This window comes from Eublepharis macularius, chromosome 4 (assembly GCF_028583425.1).
Source record: "Eublepharis macularius isolate TG4126 chromosome 4, MPM_Emac_v1.0, whole genome shotgun sequence".
Lineage (NCBI taxonomy): Eukaryota > Metazoa > Chordata > Lepidosauria > Squamata > Eublepharidae > Eublepharis > Eublepharis macularius.
The window spans coordinates 99,591,437-99,615,580 of NC_072793.1; the positions used below are offsets into that span (position 1 = coordinate 99,591,437).

The following is a 24,144-nucleotide window of genomic DNA, read 5'->3' on the forward strand; positions in this document are numbered from 1 at the left end:
CCATTTTGATTAAGATACCTTCTGGGCCAGGGAGCTGAGGAGCAGGCGTAGCTTAAGAGGAAAATGTGGAGGCACAGCCATTTGCAAAACCAAAACACAGCTGTTGAAGCTAATTTTAGTTTTTCCCTGTCTTGACACTAGCCCTGTAAACAAACAAGCTAGTTGCTAGTCAGAAGCACTGCCTGGTTGCATATCTCTGAAGTACAGTGGGAATGTTAATGTGACCTTTCTCTAAAATTATATTCCTAGAGGCCTCTGAAATAATGAGAGACATTGGAACAGCCATCCAACATCTACATGCAATGAACATTGCCCATAGAGATGTTAAGGTGAGGCTTGGAAGTGCTTTGGCAGAGAGAAGAAAAATGGGACCATAAAAGCAAAATGACGGTGGTAACTTACACTGGCCATATTACTCTACTAGAAGACTTAGATTGCTTCAGTTTTGAATTGTTCATCATCCTGATCAAGTTCCAGAATTTCTATTTATAAAGCTGTTAGGAGTCAAATGTGCTTTAAAAGACAGAGCTAAGAAAGTGGAGTATTTGTTTTGGTTGAGATCACCACATTTTAATCTATTGATATTTGCTTCGGAGTACCATACCTAACAGTGCAGCACACAGCTTTATGTTATCTTTTTATTTTGACACCATTACAGCCAGAAAACCTGCTCTATACATCCAAAGGGAAAGATGCAGTGCTCAAGCTCACAGACTTTGGGTTTGCCAAAGAGACAACCATACAGAATGCACTGCAGACCCCCTGTTATACCCCCTATTATGTAGGTGAGTCTGTCTCATGTCTACTTTCTCGTTTAGTAGTTCTAAGGAGGTGGGGGGCAGGAATTTATAAGGCACTTCCTGAACCAGTTTGAATACTTGTCAAACTTCCCTGGCACCCACTGAATTTATACTTGAACATTTAAAGCATATTTGTCAAGTAGTCATTCATTATTATTTTTAAAAATACTCTTCTGATTATTCTTCCCCATCCAGCCCCAGAAGTTCTTGGTCCTGAGAAGTATGACAAATCCTGTGACATGTGGTCTCTTGGTGTCATCATGTACATTCTGTAAGTGTGAAAGTAGGAGTGAGGAATAGATTAGCAAAACAGAGTCCTTGATATGTCAGGTATGAGCAGGTACTTCCCTTATATCCCTGCCCACTCCCATTCCTGATTCCAGTGGCACAGTAATAATATTTCCATTTATACTGCACTAAGAAAAATTAGTCACTGGGGGTATTACTCATTCCATCATTTGCAGCCATCTGTGATTCTGCATGGAACCGGAGGGAATATACTTAACACAAGTTATTTTTTCTGTCCCACTTTTTTGCAGCTTGTGTGGGTTCCCTCCCTTCTACTCCAACACTGGCCAAGCCATCTCCCCAGGAATGAAGAGAAGAATTCGGATGGGACAGTATGGATTCCCAAATCAAGAATGGTCAGAGGTATCTGAAGAAGGTATATGAATTAATATGTCCTTCTAATACACATGTATCCGTGATGATGAATGAGAGATATTTCTTTTTAAGAAAAAAGATAGTATGTCTTTTATGTTGGGAGGGCTGAGTTATCAAATAGTGCTAAAATGTCCAGAAACCAGAAGATGTTAAACAAAGCTGTGTTCACTTATATTTCCCAAATCCTTTTTTTTACTTCAAATGCTACTTTGAGATTATGAAACACCTGTACGAGGGTACCAGCCCAGAAAAAATTGAGCCAGAAATAGACTCTAATGATGAGCGCTGGGCCAGTGCATCATCACTCCTTATAGAAGTGTCATAGCATCTTGTACTGACTTCTGCATGTCATACCAGTGGATAGTTGGTTAACACTATTGCAGCTACTTTTACCAGATGTGATGGTGTTCCATCTGAAACAGAGAGAGGAGGAATCTTGTAGCTCATTGATGCTCTATGCAATTTTTGCCACCTCAGGGCCATTTTTGTTGGCACAGTCATATCCATCTGGCATATATAAAAAGAGAAACATACCTTACATGTCTTTCAGAGAAGCTGAAGCAACTACCTCATCACACTCAGCTGGTTCCTATCATCCCACAAATACCAAATATTTCAAATTTGAGCATTTTAATAGATGGACATCTCACCTTCCCAAGCCCCCATGTAGGCTAGAAATTCCATTTCCCTTGACGTGCTGATGGAGATTTCAGGTCATTTTAATTGTCTGCCAAGTGTCATGTGTCCCCTTCTATCAATAGGGAGGTCACTATAACAGTCTTTGAAATGCACACTTCTTTAATAGAAAGAGAAAATAGAGTGAGGCAAAAAATATGAAGTAAATCTTTCTGCATCCTTTGGAACATCTATAGAAGTGTTAATCAATGTAATCAATGTTCGCAATAAGATCCCAATCTTGCTGAGCCCAAACTGAGAAGTAGATTCAGGTACAGATTAGCTTGGACTATAGCTTATATATCCACAATCATAAGCAAGCGCTCCAAGGGTTTATTTTATAGACAGATTCTTAGCAAGAATTCAGAAACAAGACCGTTCTTGAATTCACATCACCAGGAACGTGTGGCATGTAAATCGGCCTTCACTGCATTTCAGGAGCTTCAAAGGCTCGAATAATATTATAAATTTCAACAATAATAATAATAGCAATGTGCTTATATACTGCCCTTCTGGACAGATTAGTGCCACACTCAGAGCGGAGAACAAAGTCAGTGTTGTTATTATCCCCACAATACAACTGGGGAGCTGTGGTTGAGAGGAGTAGCTTACCCAAGATCACCTATAGAGTTCATGGCAGTAGTGGGAGTCGACGTGGCAGGGTACTGATTCACAACCTGACCATTTAACTACTATGCTACAGCTCAGCATTCTTGACACAGCATACGTAAGTCATTAAATGATTACGTGTTATGGGGCTAGCAGCTGAAAACACTAGATGATAGCTAAGTTATGAACTGTTTTGATCTATAGTCCTCCTAAGCAAACTTAGATGGAAGCAACTCCTATTGAACTTAATGGCATTTCTGGGTAGACCTGATTAAGAATTGTCTGTCAGACATGGATATAGGATGACACCTTATAGTGATACACCAGCTGCAAAAGGGAATGTTATATAACTCAATATATTTAATTTTCTTCTCCTTCATTGCTTTCCTTCCCTATTGCAGCTCATCTTTAAATAGGAATGTATGCATATTCTATAATCATGTATAGGTGTCAGACTTTTTCCACCTTCAGTGCTGATTTTTAAAAAAACTATATAGTGATTAATTACTTTTATTAATTTTTCAAGATTTTGTCCTCTTGTCTGAACTTTGCAGGCTTTTGTCATCAATGTTCAACTTTTTTTCCCCCCTAGCTAAGCAGCTAATTCGTCTATTGTTGAAGACAGATCCAACTGAGCGGATGACAATTTGTCAGTTTATGAATCACCCCTGGATTAATGTAGGTCCTGCTCAATCACTCCAGTGTTTTTATTAAAGTGAGTGAAGCCTTTTCACTTTCAAAACAGAAAATGTTGGCTGCCCACTATAGTAAAGGCAAGTGTAACTAATTTAACCATGAGTCTGTCCTGTGTAGAATAGCTTGAATGTGCAAACATATAATTTCTTCAGCAGAGTGTGAGGGAACATTTTGAGGGGAAAAAGGTTCCGTGAGTGGTAAATGAGTACATTACACCCCCCCCACTGCTCTCAGCTAGCATTTGCTGTTCAGTGCACTGTGCACACATCCTCCTCCCTTCACTTATAAAAAGCCATGTTACCTCATCAGTGTAGGATTTATGGAGCACTATTATTAGACATCTGAGGCATCATCGTGCTGAACTGTGTTGATATGAATAGAGAACCTACTGCTTTGAGAACCTTCTTAGACTTTGGCACAGATCTAAAAATGCTAGAGGTGGGGGTGGAGTTTTATGTGCAACACACTGAGAAGATAACACCAGGGGCTGTTTTTAATGATAAACTGTGGCAATCCTGTACTCATCTTGAGCAAAATGTCTCTTCCATACACACACAACCCATGAACTAGAATTCTTTGCCTCAAAGCAGAAGGCTAATGCTTAAAATCTAAAATATTTCAAGGTATCTCTATTGTGTATTTCCAAACAGCACCAGCTTTCTCTATTAATTTTATATGCCTTTCACTAAGGCTCTGAACATTTACATTATATATTTAAAATTTTACATTTTTAACGGATGTAGGTGGGAGAATGAAAGAGGTTAAAATTCTCTAAATAATCCATGAACAAGAGGGAAGCTTAAAGGCATGTTTTTCTACTGTGAGTGTGCTGCCTCTGAATAGCTATTGGTCCTCTGACCAGTGACCAGGGTAAAAGGGTCCTTCCCTTCCATAACCATTCCCTGTCTACGCTGAAGTAATCTCTCCTATCAACCTTTCTTATTCCTCTCCTGTCTCTGAAGTTAAGTCTTGTTGTTGTAGGGACTGTCCTTTCTTTTATGCTTTGCACTGATTTAATAATAATAAAAGATTTGATCAGTTTACAGTGCAGTTGCCATCATTCACAGACCACCAAAACTTCTTAAAAACAAAGAATTTTTACCTCACAAAATAACCATCATTTTTAATAGGCATGGAAAGGTAGACCAAAAAAAAGTTAATACTTTTGCATGGGTCACAAAGATAGTTAGTTACTTGATATAAACAGTGCAATCCTAAACAGAGTTACTCCAATCTAAGCCCATTGATGGGTTTAGACCAGAGTAACTCTGTTTAGGATTGCAGTTAGTTTGTTAAGTATATAAGAAGCACCTTGCCTCATTCCAAGATCTAAATCAAAATGAGGCTACATTGAATGTTAGCAGGCCTGTGTGTTGCATAAATAATTAAATAAGCATAAATTGCCATCTATAGAGATCTGCATATGCTCTTCGTCAATTAAGTGCTTGATAGCAAAGCTTTAGTTCCTTGGTTTCAAAGATCTTCCTTTTGCCAAAGAGAAAAATTAAGTTTCCATTGCTAGAATTATGATGCAAAACAAAAACTAATCTTTTCTTTGAGGTATAGTCCAAAGGAATATGACTGTGATTATAATGACTGTATAGAAAAATACCAGTAATTTCTCTTTTTGAAAATACAACTCGCAAGCAACCCAAAAGTGATAGGGTATCATCTGCCATCTCTCTCACCACTTGCTCTTACTTTTTAGTTATACCTTAGTGGTCAGTGAAAACCCTCCTCCAGCTATCTTTTTGCTGCAGTGTAGCACTGAACATGAGAACAGCCTATCCTATTTGTATTCAATAAAAGCTATCTGCATTCCTTTCTTTAAAAGTTTTTGTTGAAGTGCAGTTCTCCCTGTTCCTCATCTAACACTCTAACCTCTATACCACATATGTCTTAAAAATAAGTTGCATGTTTAATTTCCTTGATTCCATTCTCCATGAGGAGAAGTAAGCACAGAAGAGCAGGGAGATGGCACAGCTTGGCAAGATAATGGCAAAACCTCTCTTTGTTTTGTTTTAAATGAAAAGAAGCTGAGTGAGAAACATAACAGAATGATGGTACTTAAGCAAAAATGTTTGTTGCTATTTTATTTTAGGTGTGGTTGAAGATAATTGCATACAAATGCAGTTTATAAATATTGAAATAAATCATAGCCAGATTCTATGGAGAGCATATTTTGCCACAGACTAGTAAACTGTGGGAAGTGCCATCAAAGAGAACCAAAAGCAAACGCTCACCAAACTAGATCAGCTTACATACAGCGAGAGAGCTAAAAGTGAACACAACAGCAGCTCAAAGCCTGTGCTTCTCGTCCTTCCAATCCAGTTTTTGTCCTTTTTGGACAAGTAAAAGATATTGCAATGGCAAACCAAAGGCTTTTCCTGGAGTCACCTTGCAGTTTGAGAAGGGAATGTATTCTATGAGTTCTGGAGTGTATGCATTTTTTTAGCCCCGACTTTCTCAGAGTTCTTCATAATTTCTTTTTGCAGTGCTCCTTGAAATACTTTCTTCTTATAGTGTATTTAGATACGCTTTGGCACATGGTAGAATATTGATTAGACATGGGCATGAACCACAAAAAATCCGAACCCTGTGGTTTTTGGTTCGTGGGGTTTCCACAAACCAGGAACCACAAACTCCCACGAACTGGGGCAAGTTCTCAAACTAGTTCGTAGTTCATGAGGTTTAAATGCCCCTTTTCGGCTGCTTAGCAGCAGGGAAAAGGGCATTTGATTGTTTAAAGGGCCCGTTCCTACTGCTTGCAAGCTGGCAGGTGGGGGAGAATCCCCTCACCACCTCCCAGTTGATAGTTTAAAGGGACCTGCCGCTTGCAAGCGGCAGGGCCCTTTAAACGGCCCACAAACCTCAGCCCCAGCCATATCAATAGACATTTTGTTTCAAAAGGTTGAACAGACCACATTGCCTTACTCATTTGTTACATTTGCCTTATTCGTTTGAACTCTGAAAAAGAGTTCAATTCAAAATGTATCAGAAAGAAATGACCCCATCTTTTTCTGCTCAACTGTATGTTTCTCCCTATATATGGCCATTTTCCCACATCTTAAAAATAGCACCCCACTCACAGAACTCTGGCGGCTTTTCCACATGATTTCTGATGTCACCGTTTCCAAAACGGATGCAGGCAGTTATTATGATTCCATGTGAGTGGGGTGCTATTTTTAAGACGTGGAGAAATGGCCTATTTGTTTGAATCGTTCTGACCTCTTTTGTTGTTTTATCTATACTTTTAATTCGTACTTAGATATCTTACTTCTGGGATTGCCCTAGAGATGTCCAGTTTTGCTTGATCTAATCACAGACCTGAGGGGAAGAGAATAGACAAACACTGCTGGCAGAATCGTTTAGCAAATTAAAAGCTGGAAAATGAGATTTGAAAAGATTTTTAAACTGCTGGAATATTTGTTCCCAGTAAACCCGAAGTTTGTTGTCAGTTCCTTGAATAACCTCTTCCTCCCAGCCTGTCAAATTAAGATCCTCCTCCATAAATCCTGTTCTTTGTGCCCCCCATTGAGAGATGAGATAGGCTGCAAGTGGAGGCAGAGCATTTTCAGTGGTGCCACCTCATCTGTGGAAAGTCCTCCCGCTTGAGGCTCTCCTGGTGCCTACTTCAGTATCTTTTAGGCAGCAAGCCAAAACATTTGTTTTTACGCAGGCTTTTATCTAAATGGTTTTACCATTTTAGTAGCTTTATGGTCTGCTTTTAGGGTGAGTATTGTATGATGGATTTTTTTAGGCTGCTCAGTGACTGTTGGTTTATGCCATTTTTAGGCTCATGGTTTGTGTTTACTGGCTTCTTTTTATATGATAACATGTTGGTTTTGTGGTATTGTCTTTTAATTGTGAGCCACCACAAGCAGGTCTCTGGAGAGACAGCTTATACAATCCATAATAAATACTCAACTTTTACAATATATTTTACCTCTTTTGCTTTTCCCTATATGTATTGCTTGGTTTGGCTTTCTTGCAACTTCTGGAATAACCTGTGCTGCTAGAACCTTTAGACTGTACCATTGCTCTTATGCAATCAGTCCACAGAATGGGAGCAGATCTGGAGGTCATAACTAACATGGTCATGTGCTACAGTAGAGGGTTGGACTAAATTTCTTGGTGCCTTCCTGGTCTGTCAGTTTAAGGAATAACTGCTCATGAAATGCAAACAGAAGCCTGGCCACCAGGCTTCTTTTTGTTTAGGAAATTCACTTTGGAAGCAGATGATTAAAAGCAGAGAAGCAACATTTATTTACTTAGATACTTATATCCCCCATTTCTCTCCAATGGAGACCCAAAGCCACTTGCAACATCATTTTCCACTCCTCTGTTTCATCTTCACAATAATCCTTTGAGGTAGGTTTGGCTGAGAGAGAGTGGATGGCTCAAGGTCAACCACTGAGTTTCCAGAAGAGTGGGGATTCAAACCTGGATCTTCCAGGTTCTATTTTGATACTCTAACCTCCAGTATTCGGGAGGGGGACTAAATCCTTTCACCATCTCTGCTCCTCTCCGGTAGTTTTTTCCTCCACACAAGTTTTCAATTGTGAGCTTTTGAGGACAAACCTATCTTGGAACCACTGGCATGGGGTAAGCTGCTGGGGAGAATTTGGAGTGAGAAGGGGATTTAGTGCCTCTTCTTGTTCCTTAAAAAAAAGGCAGCAGCACTGAGGCTTGTGCTTGGCCCCTAACAGCACCTCCTTAAGCAGAATTACACTCCCTTAACTCCATTGACTACAGTGATCTTAGAAGGGTGTCACTTTGCTAAGGATTACACTGTGAATCTCCTTGAAAGATTCTAGCTACAGTCTTGTATAAGTAATACACATTTCAGTGATAATAAAAATATAATTAATGCTTAGCAATGCAGACAAGTACATTTTCTCTCTTGTGTTCCTTAAGTGACACATTTATACAATTTTCTTAAGAGTTGTAATCATCTTATCAGCAAGGACAGCGAGTAGTGGTGTAAAGAGATTTTTGTTATCTAAGGTAATGTTTACGTTTCTGCTTTTTTGCTTTCCTTAGCAATCCATGGTGGTGCCACCAACCCCTCTTCATACTGCTCGGGTCCTGCAAGAGGATAAAGATCACTGGGATGAAGTGAAGGTAATGTTTATCTATGCTAGTAAAAAACTGGGTAATTCCAAATCCAATCAGAGATGTGTGGAGGGTTTGTTTACTTTTCATTTTAACACATTTTTATTTCTCCATATCTATAGTCCTAAAACTGGCTTTCCTTGTCTTTCCTTCCTGATGGTTGACAAAATGTACTCAACCTTCTAAGGACAATGTTTCCTCTATTCGTCCAAGATGGGTTGGAGGAAGAGGGTATAATTATTGGCTCAGAAAGTTTGAAGAGGATCTGTGACAAAGGTTTCTGTTTCTGTCAGAGTATAATGGGTGCTCTGATGCTGCTTCCATTTCACTGTTGTATTCTGTGGATTTCAGGAGGAGATGACTAGTGCTCTGGCAACGATGAGGGTGGACTATGACCAGGTAAAAATTAAAGATTTGAAAACATCCAACAACCGTCTCCTCAACAAACGACGCAAGAAACAGAAACAAGGCAGTGCCTCTTCATCATCTCCTGGATGTAATAATCAATAAAGAGAAGGAAGGAAGATAAATAATAAAAGGAACAATTAGTCCAACTGAGTTCAGATCATCTTACTACCCCCCACCAAAAAAAGATAAATCATTGAAATATTGAAGTGTGCATGGCCTAAAAGAGGATGGTGTTCTGAAACTTTCATTTGGGCATTGGTTTTTCTTTGCCTTGAAATGAAAATTACTTGTTTTTAGTGATATTTTACATTATAATAAAGAAACTGCCGAAGAATTGAGAAGACATGGAATTCGGGTAAAGCTTTAAATTTGTAAAATGGCACTGGAGATGATGTAGTTTCAGTGCTTATTCACAGTAGCACAATCCTGCCAAGGCTAAACACTTTTTAGTTCCATTGATTTCAGTGGGAAAGAATTAAACATGTATTTAGTTCATTATTCAATTGAATTTAGTGGAACATTAAACTGCTTAGCTTTGGTTGAATTATGCTCCATGTGCTTGAGTAATGAGGTAGTGATTTCACCTATGGTATAATCCCAAGAATCAGAGAGGTCAGAGTATTTCAAGAACTCTGACAGGAGCGCCCTGACAAATATGAGGAATGTAATGCTGTTACATCTTCCTGCGATCTTTGTTTCAGGTGGGTAGCCATGTTGGTCTGTAGTAGAAGAGCAAGATTTGAATCCAGTAGCACCTTAAAGACCAACTAGATTTCTAGGGTATGAGTCAGAGCTCTCTTCATCAGATGGGTATCTGTCAAAGGGAGCTCTGACTATTAAAAGCTCCTGCCCTGGAAATCTAGTTGGTCTTTAAGGTGCTACTGGACCCAAATCCTGCGTGATCTTAGTACTTCATTTTCCTGTTCCAACAAGCTCATATTGTATATAAGACTGTTTCATTTCTAGGCTTAATGCTGACAGCATTCATAGTATCCATTGGAACAGGGAAGCATTGCTCTTTGTTTTCAAGAAAATATTTACATCTTAAGCTTTTAAGATTGTTCCCATGTTCATAAATTTCCTACACCAAAACCACTTCTAATAAGAACATTTGAGAGAATCACATGAAAATATGTGTTGATAGGGCACACAATAGGTAAACACAGTGCAATTGGATCCATCAGTTCCCAGTGAGTATTTATACAATGAACTAGACATACGTGTAATCATTACATATTAAGACTTAGCTGGTCAGTATCCTCCTTTGCACATAATTCTCAGTATTTTATGACATTTTCAGTAGTGTTACTTGATCTTCAGTTATTTTCAAATCATAGTGCACAAATTTGAACAAATGGCATACGATTCCAATTGAAAAACATTCAGTACCAACCTGGAAGAAGCTGGGAAGTTGTGTTGCATATAGAAACCAAGATCGGACTTTACACACCTTTTGTTACAGACAGAGCTTTTATTAAATGTACAGTGCGGCTGATTTCTGTCATTTTACATACCAGGTTTATAATAATCACATAGTACACCTTGCAAGAAACATAGGAGGCAGCAGGCGAGAAGATTTTTAAAAACATATGAACATGTCAACAGTACTCCTAAATTCTCCTAACCAGCCATGCACAGAAGAACATTAACCAGCCTACACACTCCTAACCAGCCAGGCCAACCAGTTAGGTTTAATTCTTTTTATGTAATTAGGTACATTGCTATTTGGTATGCTATAGAACTGATGAAATGTAAAGAAAAAATGTAACCTTCTCAGGACTTTCAAGTAGACACCTCTTTCAGGACCTTGATCCATGGTAGCAAAATGCACCAGGAACAGCAGTTGTGCCAAATAGAAGGTGGACATCCAAGTTTTGTTCATGCTTTTCTAGTCACATGGACCTTCCATCACAGGCCAGCTAACTTTATTTGAGCCATTCTCTCATGTGGAAGCTGTTTCCATGAAAAATGTGTACACATGATAACGTTATTCCAAAATAACCCAGGTAGCTGTTCATATGAATCTGCAGTGCATAACATCTCTATTGAACTCTCAGTGCCTCTCTTTGAGCTGCAGGCAGACATTGAACTGATGCTGGATAAAACTGCTTTTTGTGAAATATTAACATTTTACATTAATAAATGGTGGTTTTGCATTTTTTTTCTTAAGTAGGCCTGCTTCTTCACTGTGATTAACATACATGTGTAATAGGGCCCTGAACCAGCTTTGTCTATATAATGGAAATCTTCCCCACCCTTGCAGCAAAAAATACTTCATTTAATTTAAAGGATTCACTTCTGTCCTGAAGGACTGTTACACAGATTATGTTTTTATCTTCTTATTAGCTAAAATATAGATTTATAAGTTAATAGTAATTGCTGAGTAAAATTAACAGTACAATCCTAAGCAGAGTCACGCCCTTCTAAATTCATTAACTTTGACATACAAGGGTATAATTTTTGTTTAGGATTGCAGTAAACTAAAACTGCATTTTCCTAAGCACACACCTTGGTTTTTATGTCAGCTAGACTCTGCAGTTCAAGACTGGCCCTGGAATCATGGAGTCAACCTGGGCTTCAGTTAGGTGTTTCCATTCCTCCCTGGACTCCTGCTTGCCCCTGTTGCCACTTTGACCGTGCCTGACTGTAGTGTAATTATCTGTTCAGCTACTTCGCAGTACAATAGCTGTTCCCATGAACTTCACCCCAGGCAACCTGGTTTCATGCATTCAGATTTTTTGCTTTCTGGTGTTATTTCACCAGACCATTTTCCTAACGTTAAGTTTATATAAGAAAGCTACATCTTTTTCACTAGATGAACATGCAGTGCAAACCCATAGCCAGCTGAGCTTCTCACAGAGTATATGCTCAGCAAAGTAAACACAAGCACATTGTTTTTTCGTTTCTGAAAATTACTAGCAGGAGCATGCTTTATTTATTTACTTTATTTATTGTCTGCCCTTCTAGGTGAGGTTCAAGGTGGATTACAGAATTATAAAATAAGCCAGGGACCACAAGGACTTGCATGGGATGTATCATTTTCTCCTCTCCCGATATTTCCTCTGTTGCTTCCCTGAAAGTGCCTATAACATCTTCCTTCTTCTCTTCCCAACTGCCAGGCAATCTACTTTTATCTGTCCCTCCTCCAGTCTTCAGCTTTCCCTCATTCCCTCCCCCAGCAGCCTCTTCTAGGGAAAACTCTGTACAGTACTGGTTGGCCAGCAGGCCACCCCCAGTTGCACAGGGAACCTGTAAGGAAAGAGGCACCTCACTTTCCCTTCTGTCCTCCTCCCCACACAGTTTCCTCTTTCCCTCCTCCCAGTAGCCCCATGCCCTTACCTTTCCTTGCTTCCTTCTCTCCTTCCCACCTACCTTTCATTGCCCTCCCCATTCAGCTATAGTTATTTTTTGTTTATTTCATTTTCACCTCACCTTTCTCCACAATGGGGACCCAAAACAACTTGTGTTGTTCTCCTCTCCATTTTATCCACACAAGAACCCTGTGAGGAGATTAGCTGAGAGTGTGTGACTAGTCCAAAGTCACCCAGCAAGGTTCCATAGCCATGTGGGGATTCAAAGCTGGGTATCCCAGATCCTTGTCTGAAACTCTAACCACTACACCACACTGGCTTTTGTGCTATAGGTGCTGTTGAACAGTAGTGAGCAACTGGGCCTGGGAAAGTTATGGAAGTCACATGGTAGCAAGTCGCCTCATGGATGATGCTGGTCTGGACAGCTATTAGTCTTTCCCCAAATACCATCCAATCCTCGAAAGGGCCCTGCACTCTTCCCCTGCCTTTTACTGACAGAAATCAAGGCTAGTGATACTATTGTAGACATTCATTTCTTAAAACTACAGGTGCTGCTTTGTAGAAAGATGGGTCTGGTCTGTTCATAGCTCCAATCTGGATTTAAGTATCCACAGATGGAGGCATGTTGAGAATTAGATATATTGATGATGCATTGTCTAGTATTATATATTCAGTAAACAATGCACTATGAGGGGAGAAAGAATTATTATTAAATTATTAGTATGGGGGCCTATCTTGACAGCATTAGGCAGGCCATTCCACCTGGTGGAAGCCACAGCAGAGAACGTACTAGTACAAGTAGCTGTTCTCCAGTGCAGTTTAATTCATCGGAAAAATAACTCTTCCATGGAGGCAGGGAGGGTTACTAGCCTTTTTTGGTGATTCCAGGTGGAAAGGTTTTCTCCTCCAGTCTCCCAGTTTTGGTCCTGTCTGAATTTGCCTTTGTACTTAGGACAGGCGCTTCCCAGTTGCTGCTAATCCCAATAAGGACTATGACAGCAATGGCAGCCGTGCTGAAATCCCATCACTTACACCCTACTCTGGTCAGGAGCCAGTGGCAAGACTGTACCCTCCTTCCCTCTAAGTTAAGTAAATTGGGCCTTTGGCATGAGCAGGGCCGCAGCTTCTTAACCTCCCCTTCCTCCATGGGATGGAAAAGGCATTTTAGTTTCTGCTCCCAGCTGGGACAAAGGAGCTCAGCAACACCTTTTGGGGCCCCACTGCCAGGGGGAAAGCCTTAAAGTTCAGGGAATGCTACAGCTTCTTCCCAGTCTCACAAGGCAAAAAAAAGGTTAGAAAAATCCCAAGATAGCACACTAGCTCGTCCAATTCAGGCACACAAACAGCCACTGCTGGATCAGCCAGTTCTCTCGTGCTTGATTCCTCCAGTTAAGGTGCCAGTCTTTCCTTCCTTGAGTCCAAAGGCACAGGGAGATATTCTGGTGCCTGATCTCTTGAGCACACATACACATTTTAACCTCATCTTGGATTAAGGGTGAAATATAGAAGACGCTCCAAACGTCCGTTTCTGTAGCTGTGGCTAACTTTCAGGGGCAAGCCACTCAGTCTGCACAATAAAAAAGCATGGAAAATATTAATGAAAGTCTATAAGTAGAAGTAACTCTCATTCCCTAGCAGGCTCCCACAGGTGGCATAAAAATGGTGACAGAGCCTTCCATGTTGCTTCCCATAGTCCCCCACCCCCACCCAAAAGACACAGGATGCTCAAGGAGTGAGATCCCTATCCTAAGCTTAAATCAAGGAGCTTTAGGTCTCTGATGAATCCAGTCTTGGAGTTACCAGAACTCTCCAACACTTCCTCAGCTAGGGAGGAGGGAGAGCTTTCAGAGAAGGAAGAACCCATCGTAGCCACTTTGCAAAAATCACCTTTTTCCTTAAGAATCTTTTCTAAGATCTTTCTCAAGGTTCTATGCATCCTGAAGATTCCCAACATTAAGAAAGTAGACAGTATAAGCTGTTGTGCATCTGGTAGGATGACTCAGCTGAACCCCACCCCTCCTGAGTAGATATCAATGACCTGCCAACATCTTTTCCACACTGTGACACTGAGAGATCTCTGTCTTTTGGTGCTACACCTCTGAAGATGCCAGCCACAGCTGCTGGCGAAACGTCAGGAACTACACTACCAAGACCACGGCTATACAGCCCGGAAAATCCACAACAACCATCGTTCTCCGGCTATGAAAGCCTTTGACAATATCTCTCTCTTTTAACAACCAAAACAGTAGACCTTATCTTTACCATGCTTACGCAAACCAACTTCAAACTTGACCAACTCCTAAAGGCTGTGATCAGGGCTTTTTCTGGGAAAAGAGGTGGTAGATCTCTTCTGGGAAGTGACACCACTGGAAGCAAGGTCATCACGCAGGGCACAGCCACCCCCCGGAGCGCTCTCTCAATTCGGGCCCACTCGCCTCCCCGTCCGCAATGTTCCCTCTAAGTTTTGCAGTGTTGTGAACCAGAATACTACTTTGTGAGCAGCAAATTGCTGCTCAGCAAATTTTCCAAAACCAGAATCCATTTGATTAAAAGACTTTTGAATTAGAATGTCTGAAGCATTGGTACTGGGTGCCATCAATATTTTGATGACACCCACTTATGCATGTGGTTCTCAAAAGCTTATGCCTCAATACAGTTGGTTAGTCTAAAAGGTGCTACTGGACTCTTTACTATTTTGCAACTACAGACTAACACAGCTAACTTCTCTGGATATTAAAGAGTGCATCTGTAATATATGGAGTTCACTGCCACATGAAGTGGCAACTGCTAGAGGGTATTAGGGACTTTAAAAATGATGAGAGAAATGTGTGGATGAAAGATCTATTCACAGTTATTTTAACGTAAGAGTTAACTGGGGCAGTATAGCAGGCTAGCCTGATCTTAGATCTTAGAAGCTAAGTAGGTTTTGCTTATGATTGCTTTTCCAGTGCTGCATTTTTGCTGGTACATAAATGAGAGTGATAATTAAAGTATTGCAAGCTACCCTGCCTTTGGGATTGGGTGGGATAGAAGTCCATAAGGGAATAAATAAAGACAAAACTATGGTGCTTTGTATTATTGCACTTTTTCTAAGTGAAATAATAATGCTTTGCATTTCTATAGCAGTTTCATTGTTCAAAGAGCATTGCAGATATTAGTAGTAACCCTTACAATGGCCCTGTAAGGTAGGCCAGTGTTGTTCTCATATTGCAGATGGATGATAGAGAGCACCTAAGGCCACCTTGTGAGCTCCTGGCAGAAGTGAGATTTGAATCAGGGACCTCCTGGATCACAGCCCATAGCCATTACGTTACTTCAGCTTAATAGGAAACCATAGAGCAACAATATCTCATGGCTTAGAGTGGCTTGTCCAGATACCATAAAGGATATAGCCACCCATCACTAGTTAATGACTTTCCAAGTAAATCTTACAGAAAGCAGTGGCATTAAACAGTCTTAAATCCAGATTCTTCTATTTTCCTAGGTTGTGGGACTAGGTAATGTCCAATTTATTTACTTATTTATGTTATTTATGGTCTGCTTTTCTCACTGAGACTCAAGGCAGATTACAGTGTAAGTCAATATGATCTACAGCTGGGACATTCAATAATACAATAGGGTAGGGACTGCATAAATTTGAAAACAAGCAGTTTAGTTTAGTTTATTCGGAGTTTAACCCACCCTCCACACAAGCAGGCTCAGGATGGGGTACAACAATCATAAAATACAATTGCATAGCAAATTTTACAATAAAATTTAGCAATTAAAATCATATATATACAAAAATCTCAGATGGTTGGCTACACATTCCTGCCCCTAGCATACAAAGAGGAGGTAGACAGACAGACAAGCTGTACTTGAATACCGGAAACTAGTGAGAGCCTCAATGATGGTCCCAACACAGGCCTCAACCGTAAGCCTGGCAGAACATCTCCGTCTTGCAGGCCCGCCAAAATGAGACAAGATCCTGACAGACCCGGGTGTCCTCAGACAGAGAGTTCCACCAGGTTGGGGCCAGGTCCAAAAAGGCCGTGGCCCTGGTCGAGGCCAAATGAGCCTCCCTAGGGTTAGGGATCACCAGTAAGTTCTTACCTGCTGAATGAAGCCCTCTCCGGGGCACATACTGGGAGAGACAGTCCCTCAGGTATGCTGGTCCCAGTCCATTTAGGGCTTTAAAGGTTAAAACCAACACCTTGAAACGGATCCGGAATTCCATGGGGAGCCAATAAAGCTGCTGTAAAATTGGTGTAATGTGTGTCCTGTATGGAACACCCATCAGGAAACGAGCAGCAGTGTTCTGGACCTGCTGTAGTTTCTGGGTCAGATCCAGATCAGATCCAGCATGTGACCCACTTGATGTGTAGGAGCAGAAATAAACTGGGAGAGTCCCAGTGCTGCCATGGATGACACCAGGTCCTCAGCCTGAGAAGAGGCAGCGTCATCGAAATGGACATTGAAGTCACCCAAGACCAACAGTCGAGGGTGCTCCAACACCCATCCTGACACTGCCTCTAAACAGGCTCGACAGAGTAGCTACTGGTGCGTTAGGCGGTCGGTACACCAAGTAGATAGCAAACTCTCCTCTGCATCCCACACCAGGCCAACACAGTCAATGCCAGCAATCTTTGGTGTGGGGAGTGTCCTGAAGGAAAAGGACTCTCGAATAAGTATTGCCACCCCATCCCACCCCTGCCATCTGTCTGGGACTGGTGAAGGACCAAGAAACCTGGTGGGCCAGTTCTCCCAAGATGACTGTTTCACCTTCCCTCACCCAGGTCTTGGTCACACATGCCAGGTCCATCAGCAGAAAGCTGATACACAGCCGAAACAAAACAGAAGCAATTTAATATGACATACTGTTAGTCTCTTGACCATTTAAGTCATGCTACGGAAAAGACTGCATGGAAGAGTCAACAGAATGCAAAACTGATGATTTTGGTTCTCACTCCCCCTCCGCTGATAAACCATAAAACTGCCAACAAACATTCCTGTGGACCTTTCAAACTTCCCAGAATGGGACCCTGTTTCAGCAGCTGAGATTATTTATTGTTATTATTTTATTTATTTTATTTATTTTATTTGATGTATACCCCGCTCTCCCCACAGATGGCCTCAGGGCGGCTAACAACATTCAAAAAATACATTAAAAGTCACAAAACCATAAAATCAATAATAATTTTTTAGAAGTCATTAAAATAGTCCAGGAGCAGGCTATTTAAACAAATATGGGGAGTCTGTATATGGGCATAACAGATGGCCAAGGGCAGCCCCAGAAAAAGTGGTGGTCTTAGATGGAAGAAAGAGGACACCCGCTGGCACTCAGCCAAAGGCCCAGCAGAACATCTCCATTTTACAGGCCCTGCGGAACTGTAACAGGTCGCACAGGGCCCAGATCTCCAGTGGGAGAGCATTCCACCAGGCTGGGGACAGGGCAAAAAAAGCCCTGGCCCTGGTTGAGGCCAGATGGATGTCCTTCAGGTCAGGGACCACCAGGAGTTGCTTGTCTGTAGAGCGCAACACCCTGCAGGGGACGTAATGAAAGAGGCGGTCCTGCAGGTATGCAGGTTCCAGTCCATGAAGGGCTTTAAACACCAAGGTTAACACCTTGAACCGGATCCGGAACTCCACTGGGAGCCAGTGCAGCTGGCACAGGACAGGATGAATGTGCACTCAGATTGGTGTTCTGGTAAGGACGTGTGTCGCTGCATTCTGGACCAGCTGTAACTTCCGAGTCAGGCCCAAGGGCAGCCCAGCATAGAGTGAGTTGCAGTAGTCTAGCCTGGAGGTGACCATTGCATGGATTACTGTGGCCAGGTCCCGGGGCGAACGATAGGGCACCAGTTGCCTGGCCTGTCAAAGATGAAAAAGGCAGACCTGGCAACGGTCGTGACCTGGGCCTCCATTGAAAGTGTGGCATCCAAGGTCCTCACCGTCAGTGAAGGTTTCAATTGTACCCCATCGAGGGCTGGAAGCCGGGTCCCCAGCTCGATCGCCCCGTGAACCAGACACAGAACCTCCATCTTCAGGGGAGGCCTCTATAAGCCTTATTGCTTCACTAGCCTCTGGCAAATCACCTGGAGAATATTTGATTCCACCAGACTTATACAAGACTTTTCCAGACTTGTGGGCCCCAGTGTTGGCCGGAGTCCTTACACAAATTAACAACAGTGGTTTAATTCCCTCCGGTTGGAAATTAAATATTATTGTCCTCATTCATAAAAAAGGGGACAGATCAATTCCACAAAATTACAGACCCATAAGCTTGCTTGGTATTGCTGCCAAACTATATAGCAAATACTTGCTTTCTAGACTAGAGGACTGGGTAGGTGAGAAGCAAATTATTTACCCAGCCCAAGCAGGTTTTAGAAAGGGCCTAGGGACTATTGATCAGTACCAAACTCTCTATCTTTTGGCATATTCGGGTATTCATAGTCACTTGAAAGCTTTATATATAGTGTTTGTTGATTTGGCTGCAGCATTTAGCTCTGTTGATAGATCCCGCCTGGGGGCAAAGTTGTGGGGCTTGAACATAGACAAGAGAATATTTTTCTTATTATAGGAGTTACACAGTGGCACTTCTGCCCAAATTAGAGTGGGAACTTCCAGCTCGTTAACAGACAGAATTGTTGTTGGTAAAGGGATGAAACAGGAATGTGTGCCCCTTTACTATTTAACTTGTATATTAATAACATAGCTGATAATTTATCCAGCCCCTGCTTTGTTCCCTCTTTGGCCAACAAAAATTTTCTATTTTGCTTTATGCAGATGATATGGTTTTAATCTCCCAGACCAAAGTTGGTCTGCATAGGTTACTACATCAACTTGGGTATTATTCCAAGGAAGAAGTTCGTAATATCAACTTTGAAAAGACTAAAGTAATGGTCTTTAGGAGAAGGGAAAAACTCCTCCTGGAACATCCTTGGTCAATGCAGTTCTTTTAAATACCTTTAAGTTACTTTTAGAGAGATCTTAAACTGGAACGCCCATTTGGAAACAGTAAGATCTTCAGCATTAGGAACAGTAGGGTCTATCCTGTGTTTCTGTTACTCAAAGGGAGGACATCTTATTGATCCAGTTTTGAAATTATTTCAGAGCAAGGTCATTCCTCATCTCCTTTACAGAGTTGAAGTTTGGGGATGGAGAGAGAGAACCTATCTAGAATAGAAGTAAGCCAGAACCATTTCTTAAGATGTATTCTAGCCCTCCACAGGAGGTCTCCAGCTGCTTTCTGCTATCTTTTTATTATTATTATTATTATTAAACAAAAAGGCCTATGGCTATACACAATAAACTCTGAACTGCCTTCCTGACTGTACTTGGACAACAGAGATTGGCGGAGATTAATGTGAGAACATCTTATTTTGCAGCAAAACAGTGAGCATCAAAAGGAAAGATTTGCCTTTCTGTGTAGAAACGAAAGTGCAAAGCACAAGGAAACGGCAGCAACAGGCGAATGCAAAGTAATAATATATTGACCCTATCTTCACTCAGAAAAAGAAAAAAATTAACATAAAGCTGGATTGTTTTAATGCTGCCGCCGCCCCACTACCAGTTTGCCAGCCAGTTTCCTACTATAGTGTGCACCTGCCAACACTCAACCTTCTTCATGGTCTGTTGTTGTTGTTGTTGTTGTTGTTAGTGGTGGTGGTGGTGGTGGTGTGTGTGTGTGTGTGTGTGTGTGGTGTGACTGAGGAAAAACTTAGTAACAATGAGTTAGAGTGAGAGGAACTAATGGTCAATATGGCTTTGGTTAAGAGTAGAGATGGGCACAAACCGAAATATGAACCAAAATTAAGCACGAACCAGGCCGGTTCGTGGTTTGCGAACCATGGCTCATCAGATCCCATTTCTGACAAATTGCCATGAACTTTTAGGCTGGTTCATTTGGTTCGTTTTTTGGTTCATCACTGCAGACAGCCTGGTGGTAATCAATCAGTTTCCTAGGCAACAGGGGGTGGACTTCCTGCAGACCTTCTGCTGACCTGGAAGTGACCTTCTGCTGGCAGAAGTAACCTTCTGCTGGCCCGGAAGTGATGATTTTCTGACCTGGATGTGACGCTTTCATGGACCAAATGAACCAGTTCGCAAACCAGGGGCAGGTTCATGAAAGTTCCTCTGCTATCTTATTTGTGAACAAAATCTCATGGAAACGCCCAGTGACTCTTCTGCCCTTTTACATTAATATTCTTCAAACCAAAGTGTATGAGATACAGAAGTCACCCTTACCTGTAAAAATTCTTAATTGGAAAGCATCTGCCTATCACACTAAGACCTACTGTTGTTTTATTTACACCAAATGCTCTTAATGTTACCTTGCAGCCGTACCATGTGGCCCTTGGCACTTTACAACCATTAAACTTCTACCTTATTTCCTGTTTTGCAAATTATTTGTTATTTCAAGCATTTATATACTGCCTCTCTATAACAGTTGCATGAGTCAGTTCACAAGAAATAATTCTAGAAACAACCTGCAATACTATAAAATTGTTAAAACAGAACTAAAACAAGTGAAACAGCAGCTACAGCTGAAACAAGCAGGAATCTTGCAACTAGACCAGATGGAGGGGAAACAGAATTGTGGCATTTTGCTCCCTTTATGAGAACTGCAGTATATGTAATACCTATAATGGCATCTCTCTTTAAGGCTCTGAAATGGCCTGTATTATGCTGCCTCCCTAGTGTTCCCAAATGATTTTTGTTGCTACCAAAGGTTCTCACCTTAGAGCTATCAGTTTGACTTGTAATAAACAAAAGCTTTGTTATATTGGTAGGATGACAGAACAGTCAGTGCGCATGGGTGGCTGTAAGGTAAAAGGGGGTGTGTTATACTAGATAAAACAGATGTTTTACTTGAAAATAGAGTTTATTTATATGTGTAGTGTTTTCAGGGCAGTTCATAAATATAATGGTTTCAAGACAGGTACAGCTCTTCAAACATTTCTAAACAGATTCAGTCACAAAGACTTATTTAACCCCAGTTGCCACTCAGGCTAACATTATTCACAAAAAGAGTCCAACAGCATGCACCTATAAGACTAACACAATTAGTGGTCATAGTGTATGAGCTTTCATGAGCCACAGCCTCAGATACCTGAAGTGTGTATCTTGGTGTGTATCTGAAGAAGTGAGCTGTGGCTCACGAAAGCTCATTCCCTATCACTAATTTTGTTAGTCTTATAGGTGCTACTGGACTCTTGCTCTTTTCCACTCTACAGACAGACAAACAATGCTACCTATCTTGATCAATATACACAAAGAAAAGAACACAAAAACTTCGCTCAGATTACAGGACTTCATGCCTTCTCCCTCTTTTTCCCAGAACAGCTCTGATCAACACTTGAACAATGCACGAATTCTCCCTCAGAACAACTCTGACTAAACTGCTATTCCCACACACCCCTATGATACAGCTACCATCCAATCATAACACACTTCACTCACTCACCCAGCCCCCTCCTTCTTATGCTACAGGCCTCTATTTTTAACCATAGTAGACATACATTCAAAAACCCACATAATTAGCAGAAATAAAACACACCTAAATATTTACAGAAGCCATCAAAGGGGACAACAAACAAATCATATGGAATTAAAATAGTTTTTTTTAAGTAGTGAGCTGGGGTAAAAAGATATTTAACTCTGATGCCAGGCACAAGGAATGAGGAGTGCATTCCAAAACTGTAAGATTCGTCACTGAAAAGGCCATATCCTTCATGTTTCCCACTTCACTTGTGAAGGTGGGAGGACATAAAGAAGGGTTTGTGATGGAGAATACAGCGCCCAAATAGAACTATCAAGGAGCAAGCGGTCCTTCAAATATATATAAAGCTTTGTATATTAAAACCAGTACCTTGATTTGGGACCAGAAATGAACAGCCAACTACTGGACAGATTAAAGTTTTAGTGTTCTGTGTTGCCTTTTATACACTACAACTAGCAGACTTGTTGCAGTATTCTAAACTAATTCTAAACTTTTGTTATATTATGTAATCTACCTTGAATCTCAGTGAGGAAGGCAGACTATAAATAAAGTAACTATATTTTTTTTTACTAACCACTCCCAGCAATGACATCAGACAAAATGCCCTCAGCCCCACTTTCTAGGTAAGAATGTACATCCCAGCAAAATGGCCCAAAAGAATAGAATGGTTGATGGCACTGAAAACTGCTGAGGTTTCCAGTGGAACTAACAGAGATGCACTGTCCCTGATATTCCAGGCAAAGGATATCCATCAAAGTGGCCAAAGCAGTTTCAGTCCCAAAACCATGCTTGACCCATTGAAATGTTAATCCGTTTCATCCAAAGCTGCTTGGAGTTGAACAGCCACCCCACTCACTCAAGCACCTTGGCCGAAAAGGGCCTGTAGTTATTTAGATCCTCTGTATCCATTTACTGTTCTTTCAGAAGAGGCTGTAGCATCACTCCTGTAAATGAAACCAGCACAACTCCCTCCTTCAAGAAGACATAGCCACTTTTTGAATCCATCTGGCTGTATCCCTCTGGCATTTGTTTAAAAAGTAAAGAACTGACATGTCACACATCTCCAAGTAGCTCGTCAACATCTTCAATAACTGAAAATGATCCAATGTAACATTACCAGGCAGCTCTAGAGGCAAACTCAGCACAGATACAAGCAATTTTATCTGCAAAATTGTTCAGTTGCAATGACTGCAGAATTATAATCAAAGGTCAATTTCAAGAGTTCCCTCACTACTCAAAATAGCTTCACTGGAAAGCTACCCACAGATGAAATACTTGTGGGAAAGCATGAATGCTTTGCTGTCATCATCACCACCACCAAGCCGGCACAATTATGTATTTTCACCAGTGATCCATTAGATGTCTCTCAAGTGCATCTCCACCTCTGCTCTACATCACCCTACTCGTTTCATCGCTCTCAGCTTCTTAGAATATCAAGAGGCTGGATGGGTTCAGCAAGCAGGAAGAGGATGCTGAGGAGCAATTGTGTCAGCTTTCCAAGTCATCTTTACATTCCATTAGGGCTGTAATGGCATGACCAACAATGCTTCCCAGAAACTCCAGAGGGCCAACAGAAACATATTCATATCCATCATCCTTCAAAGTCAAACTATTTTAATAGATCTCCCACCCTGTGGAGATTCCAAGTTTCCATTACTCTGAATCATGCCAAGTGATTGTCTGACCATGACATCAATAAGCAATAACAATTTTGGTGATCATAGCAAACCCAAGGTCACCCCTGTAGCTAAGGCAGAGGCACAGCTAAGTGGTATTCCAATGGCATCCCTGATCTCTCCACCCAACATCACATATAAACACTAAAAAAATTGGCTTGGTCTGACCCAGCACCTGGCTAGCAGGGTGTCATCACATTAGCCCACAGGAATTCCTCATCCAGGCCACTAGGCCTAAAATAACAACAACTTTCAATTTATATACTGCCCTTCGGGACAACTTAATGCCACACTCAGAGTAGTTTACAAAGTGTGTTGTTATTATCCTCAAAACAATCACCCTGTGAGGTGTCTGGGGCTGAGAGAGCTCTAGAAGAGCTGTGACTGGCCCACGGTCACCCTGCTGGCTGCAAGCAGAGGAGTGGGGAATCAAACCCAGTTCTCCAGATTAGAGTCCTGCTGCTTTTAACCACTACACCAAACTGGCTATATGTATGTACCACAACACTATCAGGAACTCCCCAGGGAGACCACACACACTACCAGGCGTTAGATAAAATTACTTATATTAAAGTGCTAGTGCTCAATTGTGAAAATTTCATAATATAGTACTACAATGTTACAAAAAGGTAAGTATGTCTGTCTATAACAACAGTTTCTTTATAATTCCTTTTTCTTTGTAATCTTTCATGTGGATGCCAACAGGTTCC

General features: G+C 41.3%; 1 protein-coding gene across 1 annotated transcript in view; it reads left to right on the forward strand.

Annotated features, from left to right (window-relative positions):
• The window catches only part of MAPKAPK3 (MAPK activated protein kinase 3), a 104,636-nt gene extending 93,501 nt beyond the window's left edge, over positions 1–11,135 (forward strand). The window contains exons 5-11 of the mRNA XM_054977832.1: positions 250–329; positions 659–785; positions 996–1,071; positions 1,340–1,464; positions 3,340–3,425; positions 8,487–8,567; positions 8,910–11,135. Of these exons, the coding sequence (XP_054833807.1) occupies positions 250–329; positions 659–785; positions 996–1,071; positions 1,340–1,464; positions 3,340–3,425; positions 8,487–8,567; positions 8,910–9,068 (734 nt within the window). The 3' untranslated portion in view covers positions 9,069–11,135. The remainder of the gene's footprint in view (positions 1–249; positions 330–658; positions 786–995; positions 1,072–1,339; positions 1,465–3,339; positions 3,426–8,486; positions 8,568–8,909) is intronic.
• Positions 11,136–24,144: the final 13,009 nt, after the last annotated feature.